General features: G+C 46.1%; 6 protein-coding genes across 10 annotated transcripts; 3 read left to right on the top strand and 3 right to left on the bottom strand.

The window, feature by feature from the left end:
* Positions 1 to 38: 38 nt before the first annotated feature.
* LOC120454361 (4-coumarate--CoA ligase 1) lies at positions 39 to 2,588 on the top strand. The gene is made up of 3 exons (XM_039639586.2): positions 39 to 277; positions 784 to 1,461; positions 1,518 to 2,588. The coding sequence occupies exons 2-3, from the start codon at positions 791 to 793 to the stop codon at positions 2,479 to 2,481; spliced, it is 1,635 nt and encodes a 544-aa protein (XP_039495520.1). The 5' UTR covers positions 39 to 277; positions 784 to 790; the 3' UTR covers positions 2,482 to 2,588.
* A 377-nt stretch (positions 2,589 to 2,965) lies between these two features.
* On the bottom strand, positions 2,966 to 9,128 carry LOC120454360 (unconventional myosin-Ia). 5 transcript variants are annotated; one of them, XM_039639583.2, is made up of 18 exons: positions 9,082 to 9,096; positions 8,567 to 8,769; positions 8,382 to 8,497; positions 7,279 to 8,317; positions 7,157 to 7,220; positions 7,069 to 7,082; positions 6,920 to 7,004; positions 6,773 to 6,867; positions 6,566 to 6,713; positions 6,189 to 6,511; positions 5,865 to 6,112; positions 5,109 to 5,805; positions 4,976 to 5,035; positions 4,562 to 4,893; positions 4,371 to 4,506; positions 4,159 to 4,311; positions 3,971 to 4,098; positions 2,966 to 3,840 (listed from the first exon to the last, which is right to left on the bottom strand). In XM_039639583.2, exons 2-18 carry the CDS (start codon positions 8,669 to 8,671, stop codon positions 3,717 to 3,719), a joined length of 3,867 nt encoding a protein of 1,288 aa, XP_039495517.1. In that variant the 5' UTR covers positions 8,672 to 8,769; positions 9,082 to 9,096; the 3' UTR covers positions 2,966 to 3,716. The 5 variants fall into 5 exon arrangements, 4 of the variants coding, with proteins under 4 accessions (XP_039495517.1, XP_039495516.1, XP_039495518.1 ...); XM_039639582.2 differs by having other exon boundaries at positions 8,567 to 9,122; XM_039639584.2 differs by lacking the exon at positions 4,976 to 5,035 and having other exon boundaries at positions 8,567 to 9,121.
* Positions 9,129 to 9,336: 208 nt separating this feature from the next.
* Positions 9,337 to 10,500, top strand: LOC120453398 (TBC1 domain family member 7). Its single transcript, XM_039638086.2, has 3 exons — positions 9,337 to 10,011; positions 10,072 to 10,303; positions 10,359 to 10,500. The coding sequence occupies exons 1-3, from the start codon at positions 9,443 to 9,445 to the stop codon at positions 10,443 to 10,445; spliced, it is 888 nt and encodes a 295-aa protein (XP_039494020.1). The 5' UTR covers positions 9,337 to 9,442; the 3' UTR covers positions 10,446 to 10,500.
* LOC120453399 (28S ribosomal protein S24, mitochondrial) lies at positions 10,447 to 11,163 on the bottom strand. The gene is made up of 3 exons (XM_039638088.2): positions 11,084 to 11,163; positions 10,835 to 11,024; positions 10,447 to 10,779 (listed from the first exon to the last, which is right to left on the bottom strand). The coding sequence occupies exons 1-3, from the start codon at positions 11,099 to 11,101 to the stop codon at positions 10,490 to 10,492; spliced, it is 498 nt and encodes a 165-aa protein (XP_039494022.1). The 5' UTR covers positions 11,102 to 11,163; the 3' UTR covers positions 10,447 to 10,489.
* Positions 11,164 to 11,611: 448 nt separating this feature from the next.
* Positions 11,612 to 15,373, top strand: LOC120451966 (adenomatous polyposis coli protein). Its single transcript, XM_039635991.2, has 3 exons — positions 11,612 to 12,451; positions 12,513 to 14,726; positions 14,892 to 15,373. Exons 1-3 carry the CDS (start codon positions 11,816 to 11,818, stop codon positions 15,243 to 15,245), a joined length of 3,204 nt encoding a protein of 1,067 aa, XP_039491925.1. The 5' UTR covers positions 11,612 to 11,815; the 3' UTR covers positions 15,246 to 15,373.
* On the bottom strand, positions 15,280 to 17,164 carry LOC120451967 (vesicular integral-membrane protein VIP36). Its single transcript, XM_039635992.2, has 5 exons — positions 16,931 to 17,164; positions 16,741 to 16,856; positions 16,476 to 16,673; positions 16,091 to 16,420; positions 15,280 to 15,758 (listed from the first exon to the last, which is right to left on the bottom strand). The coding sequence occupies exons 1-5, from the start codon at positions 17,067 to 17,069 to the stop codon at positions 15,552 to 15,554; spliced, it is 990 nt and encodes a 329-aa protein (XP_039491926.1). The 5' UTR covers positions 17,070 to 17,164; the 3' UTR covers positions 15,280 to 15,551.
* Positions 17,165 to 18,787: the final 1,623 nt, after the last annotated feature.

Raw genomic sequence — 18,787 nt, 5'->3', positions numbered from 1 at the left:
AGATTTGAAACAGCTGTCTCTTGTTTTTCCTGGAAATTCGTACCGCACCATCCCCTGACCGATTTTTGGTTGCACTTTTCGTGTACTTTGAATGAAAAAAAAACTGAAGCCACTACTCGCGCCTGCGCAGTTGCACCGCCGGGGCTATCAAATAAGCTAATCTAATCGTTCCGTCAACGCAGCCTGACACTCCGCCCTATCATTCTCCGACGAACAGGAACAGTTAGTTTCGCACGGAAGCCGCTCCCGCTCGCATCGTAACCTAGAAAACTTTAGCGTATGTACATAAGTAAATTGACGAGATTATCTGAATGATACTGAATATATTAGCGGTGTTAAACATAAACATTACAAGGTTTAAGTATTGTGCGCTTGAAAATCCAAATGTTAGACCGCAGGGGCGCTGGAAGAAGGCGCTTCATCCGCTGTGAACTGCGACCTTTGGAACCTGGACTTGCAAACATGCAGATTTCCTATAATCCACTATCTGAGATAGCGGGAACATTGTTAACATTGATGGCATGTTCGGCACAAGTAAAAGATCTGCGATTCGAATGCGATTAGATAGTCCGGGGGGTTCAAAGTATGGTTTGAAGGGTTGCTTAACTTCAACCCCTGTACCTTTTTTCTGTTACCATTTCCGTGGAAAACTTCACACTCGCCTGGGACCTATGTAGATATATTGGAATATTTTTGGGTAGATAATAAGTTCTGCAGTCCGTTATCTTGCATTATATCTCGTTATAAAGTAATTATAACTACAATGCTTGTATCTCTCTGCAGACACAATATGACTTCAAAGCTACTGCCCGGAAACATTGTGTACGGAGGTCCTGTGACTGAACGGGAGGCTCAGGACTCCAGATCCCTGGGCCAGTACGTCCTCGACAAGTACAAGAGCTTTGGCGACCAGACGGTGCTGGTGGATGCCGTCAATGGGGTGGAGTACACTGCCAGTTTCATGCACAAGTCCATTGTCCGGCTAGCATACATCCTTCAGAAGCTGGGAGTCAAACAAAATGACGTCGTCGGTTTGTCCAGCGAGAACAACGTCAACTTCGCCGTGGCCATGTTCGCCGGTTTTGCAGTTGGAGCTACGGTTGCTCCTCTTAACGTAACTTATTCCGATCGCGAGGTGGACCACGCGATTAACTTGTCCAAGCCCAAGATCATATTCGCCTCTAAGATCACCGTTGATCGTGTTGCCAAGGTGGCCAGCAAGAATAAGTTCGTCAAGGGCGTCATTGCGCTCAGCGGAACTTCTAAGAACTTTAAGAACATCTATGATTTTAACGAGTTGATGGACAACGACAAGTTCAAGACACAGCCTGACTTCACCAGCCCAGCGGCTAATAAGGACGAGGATGTGTCTCTTATTGTGTGCTCTTCTGGAACTACCGGACTTCCTAAAGGAGTGCAGCTGACCCAAATGAATCTTCTGGCCACTCTCGACTCTCAAATGTAAGTTTAATGGTATGTTATTAAAGCATTTCTATAAAATGTTTTTCCTTTAATAGCCAGCCCACTCTCATTCCCATGGAGGAGATCACTCTGCTCACTGTCATTCCCTGGTTCCACGCCTTTGGCTGCCTGACGCTTATCACCACTGCCTGCCGTGGCGCACGATTGGTGTACCTGCCCAAGTTCGAGGAAAACCTCTTCCTCTCCGCCATCGAAAAGTATCGCGTGATGATGGCCTTCATGGTGCCACCACTGATGGTCTTTTTGGCTAAACACCCCATCGTGGATAAGTACGATTTGTCCTCTTTGATGGTCCTGCTGTGCGGAGCAGCCCCACTGAGTCGCGAAACTGAGGATCAGATCAAGGAGCGTATTGGAGTGCCATTCATTCGACAAGGATACGGCCTCAGCGAATCAACGCTGAGTGTTCTGGTGCAGAACGATGAGTTCTGCAAGCCAGGCAGTGTGGGTGTTCTGAAGGTGGGAATCTATGCCAAGGTGATCGATCCCGACACCGGCAAGCTATTGGGAGCCAACGAGCGCGGAGAGCTGTGCTTTAAGGGCGACGGCATCATGAAGGGCTACATCGGAGACACAAAGTCCACGCAGACCGCCATCAAGGACGGTTGGTTGCATACTGGTGATATTGGCTACTATGATGATGATTTTGAGTTCTTCATCGTGGACCGCATCAAGGAGCTGATCAAATACAAGGGATTCCAGGTGCCGCCTGCAGAGATTGAGGCTCTGCTGCTCACCAACGACAAGATTAAGGATGCTGCGGTCATTGGAAAGCCGGACGAAGAGGCTGGCGAGCTGCCTCTTGCATTTGTGGTTAAACAAGCTAACGTTAAACTGACAGAGAACGAAGTGATTCAGTTCGTCCACGACAACGCCTCGCCTGCCAAGCGTCTGAGGGGTGGCGTGATCTTCGTTGATGAAATTCCAAAGAACCCCAGTGGCAAGATTCTGCGTCGCATTCTGAGGAACATGCTTAAGAAGCAAAAATCAAAGTTGTAAGGGGAGTTCTCCCCCTACGGGTGTGTGTACAAACAATTTACTATGTTTATGTTTTATTATTGCTAAACTTTGTTTTATAAACTACCAACTGGTTGGGTTTCGATTTACTCATATTTGGCTTTTCTTTCGAAGTATTCGCTTAAAACTTAAATACAAATAAAAACTGATTGAGTTCCATGTCGCAGATACCATGTGACATCGCTGGAGTTCTAAGAACTCAACTCCAGCTTTAATTACGTAGATGGCCGAACTATCAATAACAAGTTATATATAAACAACTACATACATTCGTTCTCAACTTGTAACAAACATGTTTTCTGTATTTTTCCCATATTGTTGTCGCTTTTATATAGACTCATTATTAATTTCGTATGGTGTATACATATATTTATATATTTATTTGAAATATTTAACTACTCATCTGCTCTGCTTTGTAAATAGTTGTTTAACATTTTTTGGTTTTGCTTCGGAAAAGTTTCTATCTTGCTTTGTCGCTGCAAATTGCATATATTGGGGTTCATTTGTGTTTCCAGTATATAAAGAGGTTTATATGTCTGTCTCTAGCATTAGTTTGCTAATTATTGTGTATGAAACCTTAAATGTAAGAGAAATGCCTTGGTTTCTATAACGGAAATATCATAGTTTGTGTAAAATCCTAAACACTGCTCATCCAGCACACGCGCCTTCTCAAAATCCTGCTTCCAATCTTTTCGAGCTGAGCTGCTACCAGTGCTTATTTGCAGTACATACTTATTGTTGCAATGCTAATCGACTTGGTGCACGACTTACACTTAAAACTAGGTTGACAAATTAGATGAATAAATTCAGTTGTTCACTTCGTTAGTTTTCTGTCCTTTAACTTTACATAGTTAAATAAAATGGTGCAGTTTAAAATTAGCTCGCTCTGTTTTCTTTTACTCCTTGGTACAATTCTAGTTTCCTGCTTTTGGCACAATCTTGACAACAAATTGGTTACTCTGATTGTCACTTGTGAACGAAACTAAATTGTAAGTGTGAGTGTATGAATATATTGCTAAAATTGTATTTTGATCCCTGGGACCATATAAAAGTCGACTGACCCCGGCCACAGCAAAAAGCAATGTTAATTGCAATTGCATGATGACTGGCGACAATTTTGGATACGGACCACCGAACTCGAGCTCTGCCTAAGGCGAAGAAGATGATAACAGCAGACTCGATGAGCTACCACAATCAGATTTCGATTCTGTTGTGGATCACACAATTATCTCCATGCGGTTCGCCTTGCGGGTGACCTTGGGTGGGCCTTGTGCTAAGTCCGACATGCCGCCGTATTTGAACGAGAAGATGACAGTCTGCTGGCCGAAATTCGCTTCAAATCTGTAAGGTTAGAATTTAGTATTGGTTGCCATGAACTTTGGTAAAGTTTTGTAATCGTCCTCGGATGTAGAGCAACATAGCTCCATATCCAGAGGATTTAGGTCATTGCAGATTGATTTTTAGCCCTTACTCAGTGCTTATGTGTATCTCCGGGGGTTTGCCCGTGGCATTTTGTATGACCAGAAACATTTTCGTCACAATTTCAATCACATGACCCGTTTGAAAAACGAAATCACCCTTCTTCCGTCCAAATTCAGACTGTGAAAGGAATAATTCATAATGTTAGGAATTCAACTAGGAATTACACAATATGTATACCGCTTTTACGTGAAACACAGCAATGTCATCTAGGTAGGGGCTCAGAGACATTCGGTAAATCTCCGATGCAGGCACTCTGTACTTGATTTGCAGCGTTCGTTGGTCCAACAGCAAAAGCGATGACGTGGACAGCACCAGCAAAATCGGCACAAACTGAAATAATACAAACTTCGTTTTAATATTTCACTAAACATTGTATTTTACTAGCTTACCTTGCCACTGGAGCGCGCTATCTTGTTGATTATGTCTGCGAATACAACATACTGATCGTTGGTCTCGGCGCAGATCTTTTTCCACTGCTGGTTGTGTCGCAGTCGCACATAGTCGCCCACAAAAGGATGGCCCACACTGTAAACGAATTATTCATTATTATTTTGAATAATAAAAAATAAAGAGCTATTACCTTCGTCCATAGGAAGCTTTGCGATCCTTGAAGATTATGCTGGCCGTGACCTTCTCTCGCATTCGATTGCGTGCTGTTTGATCAAAGGAGTTCCGGTAGATGTAGCACTTCCAACGATGGTAAATGGACCTAAGATGACGAGAGGCGTCTGCGAGGAATACGGGCGCCACTGGCCATTCGGTGGAGAGCGGGCTTAGCGTGTTGGGTGGCAGTCGCAAGGGGATTGTTAGAAGAAACTGCCTGATCTTCCACTGGCGGTAGTAGCGACCTATAATATCGATGGCCCATCTCACCTGTCGTTTGTACTTCAAGGACCGATACTCCTCGCGGGCCTAATGAAAATTAATTAAATATAAATAAATATATAGCAGAAACAAGTACTCGATAAATTAGAATAAATCATGCAATGCTTACGACACGATATAAACTCCACAAATGCCTACGACCAGTGAAGGGAATGCCAAATCGGCATTCCTATACATGCAGAAAATGAAAGTAATGCAAAGCTCGTCATGCAAATTATTAGATTTCCTACAAATCTGCTTACCCGCCACGTGCGCCAGGCACTCGATATGATCATCTGGCTGTGTCGCATCCGCTGAAAGCGCTTTCTTGCGTGGTACATTCGGAACATCTTTTGAATGAGCACGGCCAGCTCGCTAATACGGAGACGGCGAAACTGTTCCAACTCATATACGGTGCGGGGACTACGCACGAACACATTTTTGGTGCCGATCGTGAACTCCGCTGAGGGCAGCGGTAGGTTACGGATTATTAGGGCGATACCCTCTACCTGACTGCCACCATGAAAGTGGGGCCAAGTCAGGCTGTTGAGCAACTTATAGCGATGAAAGAACTTAACGTGCAGCAGGTGGTAGCAATGTCCAGTGCGACACAGGTGGACCAGCGGCATGAGCGACATGTAGCGCACCTGATGTTGAACAAGTGCCATGTCAAACTGGTGCGGCTGCTTACCCTCGTTGGGCTTGATACAGAACACATAGTGGGAGCGGCGATGCTTAACGATGGCCAGCAGCGTCTGCAATTGGGTGCGGATATTCGAGCTCAACGTGCTGGGCTTTTTGGTAACCTGTCGACGGGGATTCCCCTCGGGGAATAGGCTTTGCACCAACGAAAGTTTGCTCTGATAAAAGGCAGCACTTATGTATTTCGGCAGCATGTCGGAGTTCTTTTCGAGGAACCGATGTATTGAGTAGTTCACTACACTTGCATAATGACGAATCCTGAAAACAAATACATTGAGATATCATTGAGAATGAGACCACATAGCTCAAAAACATACTGAAAACACATGGAGTTGCTGCCGGTGGTCATGAAGTTGGGATGCCCCGCGCAACATTGCTGGACTCGCAAAAGCAAAGCATCGTTGCTATTTAAATGGGGTTCATTAATTAAGCTCAGTATACCATAACTGGGTTTGTCTATCAACTCGCAAATTGACTCGTTGTCGAAATAGTCAATCCGAGACCATTCCAATCCCTCGCGGATGTAGAGTTCTTGCTCCGAACGCAGCACATGAAACACAAAGTTCTGAAATTAAAGAAAGATTAATTTACATTATTTAAGGACTTTGATTCTACAGATGAGGTGGATTAGGTGTACTTGCCTGGTGAATCTTTTCCGCGCTATAATTAATGGCAAACTGCTCAAAGGAGTTGTGGTCCAGCACTTCGAATCCATAAAAATCTAGCAATGCCAGATTCTTCTCGCGCTGTGTTGACTTCAGAGACTCATTAATTTTGTTTACCAACCACGTGAAAAGACGGCTGTAAAGAGTGCGACAGAGCGTGTTCCGGTTGATGGCTGCTTGTCGTGCATCCATTTCGCAACCCACATCCTCTTGAGCGCTGTTCGAGCTATTCGCTCTGGTTAAGCAGTTGATGAGAATTTGGGCTTCCATATTAAGAAGCTGTGCTGTTTCTTGAACCTCTGTAAGCGGAAAATTATAAAAATTATGTCGCTGTTGATTTAGTTAGTACGTACCGTAAACATTGGACACCTGACAACCCTCAGTTCCGTCAATGTTAGTAATGGGTACGAAAATAAAGTTACCCAACTTTAGAACCACTGCAATGACCCGAAAGATGGAGTTGCTCTCTTCACAACTAAGGCCCAGCACGTCTAAGGATCGCTGAAATAGAAGTGATGATTAGGTTTCGTGCATATTAATGAATCTAACTAATATCTAACCTTAGTATAATGAAAATTCATGCGGTCCTCCTCCATGGCAGTTGTATTACGAAGCAGCTCGTACTTTTCCACATTTCGATACAGCTTGAGCGATTCTAAGAAGATAGCAATAAGCAGGTAGCACGTAAAAGTAGAATAACTTCTTACTTAGCAACTGGAGATCAGCTCCTAATAGTAACTGGTAAAAGATGTGAAAATTTCGCTCTCCAAGGGTAGTGTCGGTTATACGGGTCTGTAAACAAATGAAATATTAGACTAACAATGAATAAACTAAGATAATTAAAATTCGATCAAACCTTTTCCAACATATCTTAGAAGTAGGCACGAATTAAATAAATATTGTCATAATACATATTTATACTTAATAGCTTGAGTTTTACTTACAGTGTGTAATGTGCACTCCCATTGGATCTCCCTTAAAATCAATTTCGATATCAAATAACTTGCCCTGAAGCAATAAACAAATTAATTTAAATCCCATCAACGTTTTTTTTCATTTCACTTACATATCGACTAGAGTTGTTATTTTTCAGGGTGCAGGCATTACCCATGGCCTCCAGGAACACATCTGCACAGGTGACACACTCGCGCATACGTTGCGTGGGCGATTTGTGACGCCTGTGCAGCGAAGAGCTGGCCGAGGGCGTGGGCGAAACGGAACTAGGCGGAGGAGGCGGTAGATCGCCAAGGACCTTGCTCAGCTTGTGTGCATCGTACAGCGATATACGTTGCGTGGACCCCATGAGGGAGCTTCGATCCCGTTCCCGCTCCGGCTGGCTCTCAGTCGAGTGCTGGCGCATCAGGTTGGAGCAACTGCCGCGATGCGGATGTGCCGGGTTGCTGGTGGCGGTGGCTATGGTGGACAGGCGACAGTTGCTGCCTCGCAGATCATCCCGCTCCTCCTTCTCCAGACTCTGAGCACGGACGCACTTGCTGTGGCCACACTGGCGGCAACCTCCGTACACGGTGGGTACGGCATATTTCGGCGATCCCTTGGCGCCCGCGGGCATGGCAGTGCAGGCGCTAACTTGGGTCTGCTGGTGCTTGAAGCACGACTTGGTCGGATGCAAGTGGTGGGCGTGCGATTCGGGAAGGCCGCTAATGTTTTCACTGCTCTTGTGGTGTGAGAAATCAAAGTCGACGATTTTCTCCCGCATATGGCGCCTGCTTTGCCGCTCGATGCTCTCAGCCCGCGTCCGCGATCGTTGCGATGGTCCTGGCGAAGGGCTCTGTCGCCGTGAAACACTTGCTGACGGATTTTCCGCCCGATTTTTGCATATAATAAAATTGGCAGTGCCGGAGCAGCTGCTGGAGGCCCGCCTGTGGGCGTGCAGCACTAACCCGCTGGCCGAGCTGGTTGAGGATTGCTTGCGCAGGACATTCGGAGTGGGGGGGCAGTGTGAGCGATCCTGTATATGGGTCAAAAAATTCACAATCATTTTAAAGGTCTCCGTTTTGCCCGCTCCGCTTTCGCCGGTGAGAAGGACGCACTGATCCTCGCTCTGATCCTTAAGCGATTGGTAAGCCAGATTTGTGAGACCGTAGCTGCGATAAATGAAAGTTTTATAAGAAATGAAAATGAGTCAAACACTCCTGCAGGATAGCTTACATGTGTGGCGGCAGCTGGAAGATGCCCTTGTCGCCATAGTTGCGGACATTGTCCAGAGAGTGCTCGGATATGTGATGATATGGATTCAGAGCCACAACAGAAGTTCCAATGTAGGTCTAAAAACCGAAATATGTATATGAAAACGTATAGAAATGTGAAGAGTTGGTAGGACTCTAAGGACTCACATATATGTGATCGCGCTTATAGCGCTGGTGGATGTTGTTTATGAAACTATCCTCGGACAGGTTCTCCAGCAGCACCGAATCCCAGGTGCCGATTTCCTGCTCCATCGCGATTCCCAGTTCCAATTACAACAACATGCACGGCAGTAGTGACAACAACGGCAACGGCCAAAATCGAGTTCACCATTTGAATTTGAATACATCAACTGCAAACGGGGCCAAAACGAGAACGGGAACGATGGGAAGGGGAAGGGGGGTTGTTAATGGCTCCAACAATTGCATAATTTATCGCGGGCCTGCATGCATCTGGGCGAATCCGTGTTTTGATTTTCTGATTCAATTATTGATTTTCATGTGCTGGCGAGCAACAGCCTCGAGCTCGTGTTCACTCAGATATTCCGGATAGATAGAGTCCGGCTTTCTCTATCCGTAACTGCAGGACTTCCGACTGCCCTTCTACGCCTTTGTTTTTAGCGTATTATTGTCTTTATTCACGACGATTTGCACATTTTGTTTACCTTTTCAGAAAAGACATTTTTGCATCCAGTGGGTACTAGTGATGGCACAGCCGTTGATGACACTATCGATTTGCCACCAATCGATTTGCATACCCTAGCATTGAGTATTATGCTTTGCCATCAGTTTGTATAGTTTTAATTAAAAATTATATTGATATTTATTTGAATTATAAAATACCCAAAATTTTACTCACTTTCGTTGAGAAAAACAAATGTATATGTTTAATATATGTACATTAATGGTTTCAATATTATAGTTTTATGTTAAACAGGGTGTTATTACGTCGGTCATGACATTTCCCTGCTCTTCGCGGTCATCGACGGGAGTCCCATCCCTATTGTTCGGATAATAAACGCAAAAATGACCACAAATACTGACGAAAGGAACTTCAGATCCATCTACTACGAAAAATGTCAAATAAACAGCGTCGAGGAGCAAAAGTCCCTGAACAAACTTTTGCAGGATGACATACGCAACCTCAGCAAGCTAAAGCAGTTCTGCATGAACTACACGGTGCCGAACAACAATAGAAGCTATCTGTGGGCCCTGGTCATGGGTATTCTGCCGCTCCACAAAGCGTCCACGGCGTATATACGCGACCAGAGGCGCGAAATGTACGAGGATCTGCTGCGAGCTGTAACTGTGCTCCGGTGTGCCGACCATAAGAAGAAGGAGCAGGTCATGCACACCATGTGGCTAATGGAGTCCAATCGACTGTGGCATGGCAATGCTAGTGCCAGTCTCCAGGCGGACGACATGCATTTCATCGAGATTGTGCGCACGTTGCTGCAAATATTCAACGACGACGTGGAAACCTACTGGATAGCAAAGGGTTTCTACAAGTACACCCGCGAACTGAAGAAGGAGTGCATCAAGCTCAAGGAGCAAACGCAGAATATGCTGAAACGCGAAGATCTGGCCTTGCTCAAGTGGGTTTGCATTTGTTTTGTGCTGTACTTCAACTGATTTCCTTTGATTACTACTTATAGTCACCTGGAGCTGCTAGGCCTGTTTGATGCCAATTCAACGCTGGTGGATAACTGGTACATAACTTGCTTTGCTGGTATAATCTGCACAACTGATTTGGTCAAGATATGGGACAAAGTCTGCGGAGGATCCCGGAAGATTGTTGTTTTCCTGTTTGTAGAACTAGTCAAGGACATAAGGTCCTTGATACTAAAGCAAACATCTTTAGCAGACGTCAAAAGACTGATAGAAACGGTAAGTTAATAAGAAGTCCTTTCTTAAGCCATAACTTATCAAAAATTCACCTTAGGTAAAGGATCTCGACGGTGTTATTATCGTAAACAAGGCCATAAAATCGCTACAAAACAACAGCAGCGAAGTCGAGTACACTCACTAAGTAAATCTACACTTTTATATTGGACATGTAAATAGCAAAATCAACTAAATGTATTTGAAGACCACGTCCTTTTTATCGCCCACCGTCTGCAGTTCCATGGTCACGGGACACTGCATCCAGTAGGATAGCAGTTCCTCCGTGTAGCCAATAAGGAAGTACATTTTTCGAGGGGTTATCGCCTGGCGAATAAGGGCCGCAATTCTAATAGTGTTGTGCTGCCGCTTGATGATGATCTCGGAGCAGACGAGGGCGTGCCAGGTGCCGGTGACAAACTTGCGGATGAATACATCCTCTATGGCGGTCTGGGACGGACGCAGGGCATCCTTCATCGTGGCTAAGAGAGGGGTACCATCAACATGATTGCTTAATAAACATTTCTCACAGCTTACATGTGTTCCATGAGTTCCACGATTTTCGGTGGCCAATAAAATGCGGGGGATTGGCCATCTCATAGGTAAGCGGCCTGTTTCGCTTTGTGGTTATGCGGTATCGCCCGGATTGCACGCGACAGCACACGGAGCTGGTGTGGAATCCTGACCGGCTGAGCTGCTGCACCTCGGTCGCCACCTGGGGCACCAACTATGATGAATTTCAATTTAGTTTAGCATGTAAATGTTTTTTGTTGTTATTTAACTCACCTTTTTTAGGAAGTTCATTATTTTGCGGCAGAAACAATTTTGCGTCCAGCAACAGCTGATTGACGTGACGTAACGGTTTGCTAGAGATGGACAAGTGTATTGATAAATACTCGATATTATTGTTTTTGAAGGTGTAGCAATAATATATGATAATAATAAATATGATTAAAATATTGTTTTAAAAAGTAGCCCACAAATAATGCAATATCAAATTGTGCAAATACTTTTTGTTTGTTTTAGAAATTAAGTCTTGGATCTCGATAGCATTGATTGAAAATCGATTTTTATTTTAGTCCTGAAGCGGGCCAGAGTTGGGAACAGTCGCTTGGAAAATATAGCTAACTTCAGTGCTAAAAAAAAATAAACTTATCTGATTAATAATATGCAGTTGCTATTAATTATTTAAGCAATATTTTGAGATCTTCTGAAATAAATATTACATTATTTGTTTTAATCCCTTGCTGCGAAAGAACTCAAAAGACTCATCATTGAACTAAGCCAGAACTAGCTAAAAACTAGCTTAATGGGTAGTACTGAAGCGCTGAGCCTGCGCGCTTGGAAAATGGCTTAAACGCAGGCCATCTCGAACAAAGATCGAGGATCTCAGAACGAAAGGAACTACCTGTTGAGGCGACCTTGCCACAGGACTCTTCCAGAAGCAAAGCTGTATAGGTTTATTCTCAGAAACCCTGCTATCTGAATGCACTTATAGCTGAGGATACACTCAAAGCAATGACGCTGAACGAGAGCGACGCTACTCGCCTGGAGCTGACGCGCAACTTCCTGGAGCTGTCTCGAAATCCGGAAACATGCACCGCCCTGCGCAGTTCGGACTGCATCCAGCTCCTGGTGCAGATTCTGCACGCCAACGATGAAGGCCTTTCCACGGCGAGGAAGTACGCCAGCCAGGCGCTCCACAATATCGTGCACAATAATCCGGAGGAGAAGGAGCGGCAGCGGGAGGTGAAGATGCTGCGCCTGCTGGACCAAATTCTCGACTACTGTAACTTTCTGCGCACCCAGTTGCAGAGCGGCGGTGAGGCCATTGCAGATGATGAGGATCGGCATCCGCTGGCCGCTATGAAGCTCCTTATGAAAGCCAGTTTCGATGAGGAGCACCGCCAGACTATGTGCGAACTGGGAGCCCTCAAGGCGATTCCCAATTTGGTTCACCTCGATCATGCGGTCCATGGACCGGCTACCGGTAGGGAACAGTGCAACGCCCTGAGGAGCTATGGCCTGATGGCCCTCACGAATCTCACCTTTGGGGACGAGAACGTCCATAACAAATCGTATCTGTGCGGTCAGCGGCAGTTCATGGAGGTGGTCATTGCGCAATTGAACACGGCTCCCGATGAACTGCTTCAGGTGCGTTTAATTTTGGAGATTAAGGAAAAGATCGTAATTTAATTACCTTTGCGTTCTTCAGGTTCTTGCTGGTGTGCTTCGCAATCTCTCCTGGCGCGCGGACAAACATATGAAGACTATCTTCAACGAGCTGGGCACCGTGACCTCCTTGGCTCGAGCAGCTATGCAAAACAAGAATGAGAATACTCTCAAAGCCATACTTTCAGCCCTCTGGAATCTCTCGGCGCACTGCAGCACCAACAAGGCGGAGTTTTGTGCAGTAGACGGAGCACTGGCCTTTTTGGTGGGAATGCTTAGCTACGAAGGTCCGAGTAAAACTCTTAAGATCATCGAAAACGCAGGCGGCATTCTACGAAATGTCTCCAGTCACATTGCGGTGTGTGAGCCGTACCGGCAAATCCTAAGACGGTACAATTGCCTTGCCATTCTGTTGCAACAGTTGAAATCGGAGAGCCTTACCGTGGTGAGCAACTCCTGCGGAACTCTGTGGAATCTCTCGGCGCGCTGTCCCGAGGACCAGCAATATCTCATAGACCATAATGCCATCCCGCTCTTGCGGGCCCTAATCAGCTCCAAGAATTCCATGATTGCTGAGGGCAGTGCCTCGGCTCTAAAGAATCTGGTGAACTTCAGGGCCACCCAGGAGCTTATGCCCAATGGTGATGGTGGGTCTCTGCCACTAGACAAGGAAGCTGGCCATGGAGGTACGTTGCCACGGAGGTTTAGCTCACTTCGCCTTAGCTCAAATCCCACGGGATCGCTTAAAAAAGTGCGACCTTCAACAGTCACCACACCTGGCTTTCTGAACAGAAAGTGTGAGAGCCGAGAGTCCATTTACTCGGGCAAATCCGATTCCACTAAATACTCAACCAAGTCGGAGGGAGCCAAGAATCCCTTCGAAATTGTCACACCCACAGAAGAGCAGCCCATTGACTACTCCATGAAGTACATGGAGCACAAACCCAATAGCAGTAAGACCTTTGAGATCGACTTGGATCAGCCAACAGATTTCAGTGCTAGATATAAGGAGAGACGATCCGCTCAGACGGCACAGCCGGAGCTGAAGACGGAGACTAATGAGATTAGAAGTAAGGAGTTGCAACTGACCAAGTCCTCCTCGGCCACAGAGCTGCGCAATGGTCCTGGACTGGTGGCGGCATCAGCAGCTAAGCAGAAAATGGCCACCGAAGCGGAGACAGAAACTGCAGAGCGACCAATAAACTACTGTGAGGAAGGGACTCCTGGCAGCTTCAGTCGCTTCGACTCGCTCAACAGCCTCACAGAGAAACCGGAGAAATGCATGGCGCCGAAAACTCCAACGAAGCCTGCTGTTCTACCGGTACAAGCAGACGGAAGTACGCCTCAAAACATCGATTCCGCGCTAGAAACTCCACTAATGTTTTCGCGTCGCAGCTCTATGGACTCATTGGTGGGCGACGACGAAACTGTTGCTTGCGAGGACAATGGATCCGTGATCAGTGAATACAGCCGGATGCAGAGTGGTGTAATCTCACCCTCAGAGCTGCCCGATTCACCCACCCAGAGTATGCCTCAATCTCCGAGAAGGGACAGAAAAGTGACCGCACAAAATAACTTAGATACACCTGAACAGAAGCCCAGCACTGTGTTTGAGGACAAGTTGAACAGATTCCATGTGGAGCACACGCCTGCCGCCTTCTCTTGCGCCACCAGCCTAAGTAATCTGAGCATGATGGACGACGCGAATGCAAACGACATTCGAGGACAGCGTGGAAACGACATCAACGGCAATGGGGATGCTCCTCGTAGCTATTGCACGGAGGACACTCCCGCCGTGCTTTCCAAAGCGCCAAGCAATAGCGATCTCTCCATTTTGTCCATTCCAAATGATTTAAACGCAAATGAGACGCAGCCAGTGCCTGCGCCACGAGCTGATGTTCCCGGAATGGACACTCGGATGCCGGCAGAAGATGCAATCTCTAAGATGCGCTGCGGTGGCAATGCATTGCCCAGTTATCTGCCAGTGTCGGATGAAATGAGCAAGTACTATGTCGAGGACAGTCCCTGCACGTTTTCGGTCATCTCGGGACTGTCTCATCTCACAGTTGGCTCTGCTAAGGCTGGGCCTGTTCTGAAGCTTCCCATGCGGACTGCAGAGGAGGCTCAGGCACCCAAACTTCCGCCCAGGCGCAGTGCAGTGCAGGGAGAGGTAGAACCGCGTTTACCGCCGAAGAAAAGCGACTCACTAAGCTCACTCTCCATGGACTCGGATGACGACTGCAATCTTCTAAGTCAGGTTAGAAAACTATACTTCATTCAAAACACTTGATATATTTCACTTTATAAACATTTTGTGAGACACTCACTTAAAACCAAGTGTCTTGGTGGATTAGGGAATCGGAATGTAGATATTGCAAACTTTTACACTCTGAATTATTAAAGTTGTTCCCCCTTTCAATAGGCCATTGCTGCGGGAAGCTGTCGACCTCAGCCCAGTGGTGCCAGCACCAGTTCCAGCCTGGCGAACGCCAGTACCAGCACACTATGTAGGGAAAATGGTCAGTCAAAGAAGCAGACGGAGGATGGCGATAAACCGAACTACAGCTCCGATGACTCGCTAGACGACGACGACGATGATGCTCGGTCCAAGTCGCTTTTTGAGCAGTGCATTCTGAGCGGTATGCATAAGTCCAACGATGCCTTGGAGTCGGAGGGTGAGCCGCCGGGACAGCGCCAGGATATCAGTGCCCGGGATCGGTTTGTCAGTAACCAGGTGCGCCAGATTGAGTCCATGTTAGCTGGACGGCAGCACTAGCAGCGGATGGTCGGTTAATTGAGAAGCGCATGCATTTGTTTAGTGGCTTTTAATCTTGTCTACGCAATAATGTTCTCACGGTCTCAATTTTCCTATAGTTCAGATTAAAAATTTGCACTTAAATTTAACTCTCCAACACGTGTAATATTATGTTTACCCTCTCTCGAAAAAATTAAGGAAACTAAAAGGGGTGAAAAGAAATGGGATACAGTCACGGTATATGTATAAATAAAAATTGGGCTCAATTGAGGTCCGGGAAACTTCTAACATGATGCTATAATGAACTAGCTCGACGGACTAGGGAGCTCAGTAGAAACGTTTTCGCGCGTTGCGATCCTTAAAGTAGGAGATGGCGAAGATGGCCACTGCAGCCGCCACGACCACAACGAAGAGGAGGATGAAGAAGATCTTGGCGTTGGACATTCCCGGCTTGGGATCTTCTTTGTGCTCGCGCGGGGGCTCGAAAGTCTTGGCATTTGGTATGATATTGGAGCGCCGGATAATCTCATCGTGCTGCGAACAAGAAAGAAAGAAAGTGGAGGGTTATTGAAACAAGAAAGTAAAGCTGGTTTTTAGTAATATGATATGAATATGAATGAACACTCATCTTTAACGAGTCATATAAAGATTAATACGATTTGCAATCAAACAGTGTGTTTGACGCCAGCTGCTTAATTATTACAAGTTTTAGCAATTAAAAACAAGCTATTTATACATAAACGCAGATATTGAAACTTAAGTCCGCTTTCGGGTTCCTTGCACTCCTTATCGCTTTAGCCGAATAGCAGACAGCTAAAGTAAAGCTTGCTCCCCTTCCGATGTTTGCAAAACAAATGTGAACTTACATTTACGTTCGAGTCCAGGTCGTAGAACTTGAAGGTGTGGATGTCGTGATTATCGGACAGATCACCCGTCGTTGCTGACATGCCGAAGTGGTAACCCGTGGGTAGCTCCACGTTGGCCACTACAAAGCAGCTCTTCCATTCGTTGCGGTTTTCCAGATCTGTGGACACCGACAGAATGTCGTTTTCGTATCGAATGCTAACCAGCGTCTCGTACTCCACATTTCGGAAGCGAACTTCGCAGCCGGCCAGCTGAGTGTGCGTTCCATCGCGATCGTGGTCGTAGCTCCAGCTGCCATTGTTCACCATGGCGCTGAGATAGGGATGTTGGTGCTACAAATATCAGATTAATATAGCTATTGAAAATACCAAGTCTTGCGGTTTATACATTGTGTGGACCATTGTGATTGCTGTAGGTGTCCAGTATGATGGCCAGTCCGGAGAAGTGATCCTTGCTGCCAAAGACCGGTCCGGTTTGCATGCGCTCCTTTGTGTACCAAATGGCGAATCCGTCGCCAAACAGTTCAGTTCCCTTGCCGTGCACCTTGAAGCCCACATGCACCTCCCAATTGCGAGTCATCACGGGCTTTGGATATAACACAATAATTATAGAACATCCAAAGTCGCGGGGAGAGACCAGCGCTCATGCTTACCGAGTAGTTCCAAAGGGCACCGCTCTTGGACTGCAAGTCCGGCGTCAGTCTTATATAGTTGCTGGTCACCATCGTGTTACCCAGGAAGTCCCAGTGTGGCAGGATGACGCCTACGCCTGTAAGAAGGCATAAGCCACGTTAGAGGTACACGTACCCTCCATATCATCATTACCTGTGACCAATTACCCACCTTGGAATGGACGCACTAAACTGTGCTCCCGCTTCATGTACTCCGGCTCCCTGGGCATATCCTCGCCGAGCGCCGCGAACGGTGCGACGAGGAGCGCCAGCAGCGCCAGGGAACAGTGTGCGCGCGTCGGTTTGGTCATGGCTGCATTCGGTGGCCCACTTGGATGAAACTACATACACGGAAAATAATATTTGCAGACTATTTTTTTCGCCGGCCTATTAGTGGTGGGCAACCGTGAGTCACTTACTGTGATTGGCAACTATCGGCGGCTCATCGATTTCAAGTCACGCCGTATTGCTGAGCTGTTATCGAAAGTGACTATCAACCGTTATCGGAGATTACCGAAAAAATTTAAATGGTTAAATTTATCTTTAGAAAATATTGTTCTTTTTGGGTACAAGGAAAGTAAAATTCAATATTTACTTTATATTTCTAACCAGTTAACAGCCTCTATATGTGACTTCTTGTACATATTTTTAGTTTTGTCAATATAATAAATAATTTAAATTAGTTATTAAATAGTGAACTGATAATTTGCCAGCTTTTTGGGGCTTCAATTACTTGTGCATGGTTATCGTTGTCAATAAATGTGGCACAATTTGGCCAACTACACATACGCTGCGGAAGTGCAGCTTAGACTGTAAAATTGATGAAAGCAAATTATTGTTTTGGACAGTTTCCCCCCAATTTGGAGCATAATTCCCGCGTCAAACCAGTTTGCATATTAATAGATTTCGAACGGATAACAACGCCAACAACCAGAAACAGCCAGTTTGTCATGGTGCGAGACGTTTTTATGGCTTATTGCACACGCACATTGGCGCCTTCACGCCTCGGGTCTTGCGGCGCATGGATCTCAGCTGGTGGAAATCGGGCAGGAAAACCAGTTCGAGTGCGCCAAGAGTTTTCCTCCTCGGCGTGCGTTAGGCGCCGCCTTTTGGGGGTCATTGTCAAGGTCGCTGGTCGTGAGAATGTTGCGACTACCAATGCAAATGCGGCAGGAACTTTGGCATGCAGCTGTATCGGATACAGTTTTGAATTCGGTTTCGGATTCGGAATTATAATGATGCGATTCAAATGCACATTTGGGCACAATTAGACGTGTGCGGCTAACGGTGCAAGATGTGTCACCTGTGAAAGGCGGCAGAGGTTGCTTCCTCAACACGCCGCTAATTGGCATATAACGTGCCTAATTATATCAGTCATTTATGAAATCATTTCACTTTTCACCTCCCTCGAGCAACAACAACTACAGCTGCCTTTTTCGAGCCAGTTTCCGCCGAGATTATACTTTTTTTGTATTTGTTTTTGCTTTTCTGACCGCCTCATTCGTTCTTGTCGCCCCGATCCGATATATATTTGACTCACCTGTGCCGGATTGACTTCCTCATGGTTGCGAGGAGTGAGATATGGCGGTTATTTTCGATTTCGATTTCGGGGAGTGGCAGCCCAAAAGCTCCCTAATGAAAGTTGGGCATGATTAATGATAAATGCTTGAGCCGAGTTTCCCAACAGGATGTGTGCTCACTATCATGCTTAGAACATCGCATCACCTGGGTATTTTTAGCATACCCGAGAAGATCGAATCTGGCAATTAGTAGTTCGCTTAAAAGCTCATTTATAAACTACAGCTATCGGCTGTCATGTGCGGACAAGTTGAGAGTTGAGGCCCAAACAAGCAGCACTTTTCAAATCCAATTCCTCAAAGTGGCAATAACCCGGGGACTGGTCAAGACAGGCCAAATCTGAGGCCGCTCGGTGATTGATAACCTGCTGCCGAATCTAACCGAATCTGGCCAAATCAAAGAAAGCGAGTCCGCAAAACCCAATACACTGGCGCAAGGCAATTGGCTAATT

Source organism: Drosophila santomea, chromosome 3R (genome assembly GCF_016746245.2).
Source record: "Drosophila santomea strain STO CAGO 1482 chromosome 3R, Prin_Dsan_1.1, whole genome shotgun sequence".
NCBI classification, from domain to species: domain Eukaryota; kingdom Metazoa; phylum Arthropoda; class Insecta; order Diptera; family Drosophilidae; genus Drosophila; species Drosophila santomea.
Note: the sequence above shows the minus strand (reverse complement) of the source record. Positions and strands in the feature narration are given on the sequence as shown.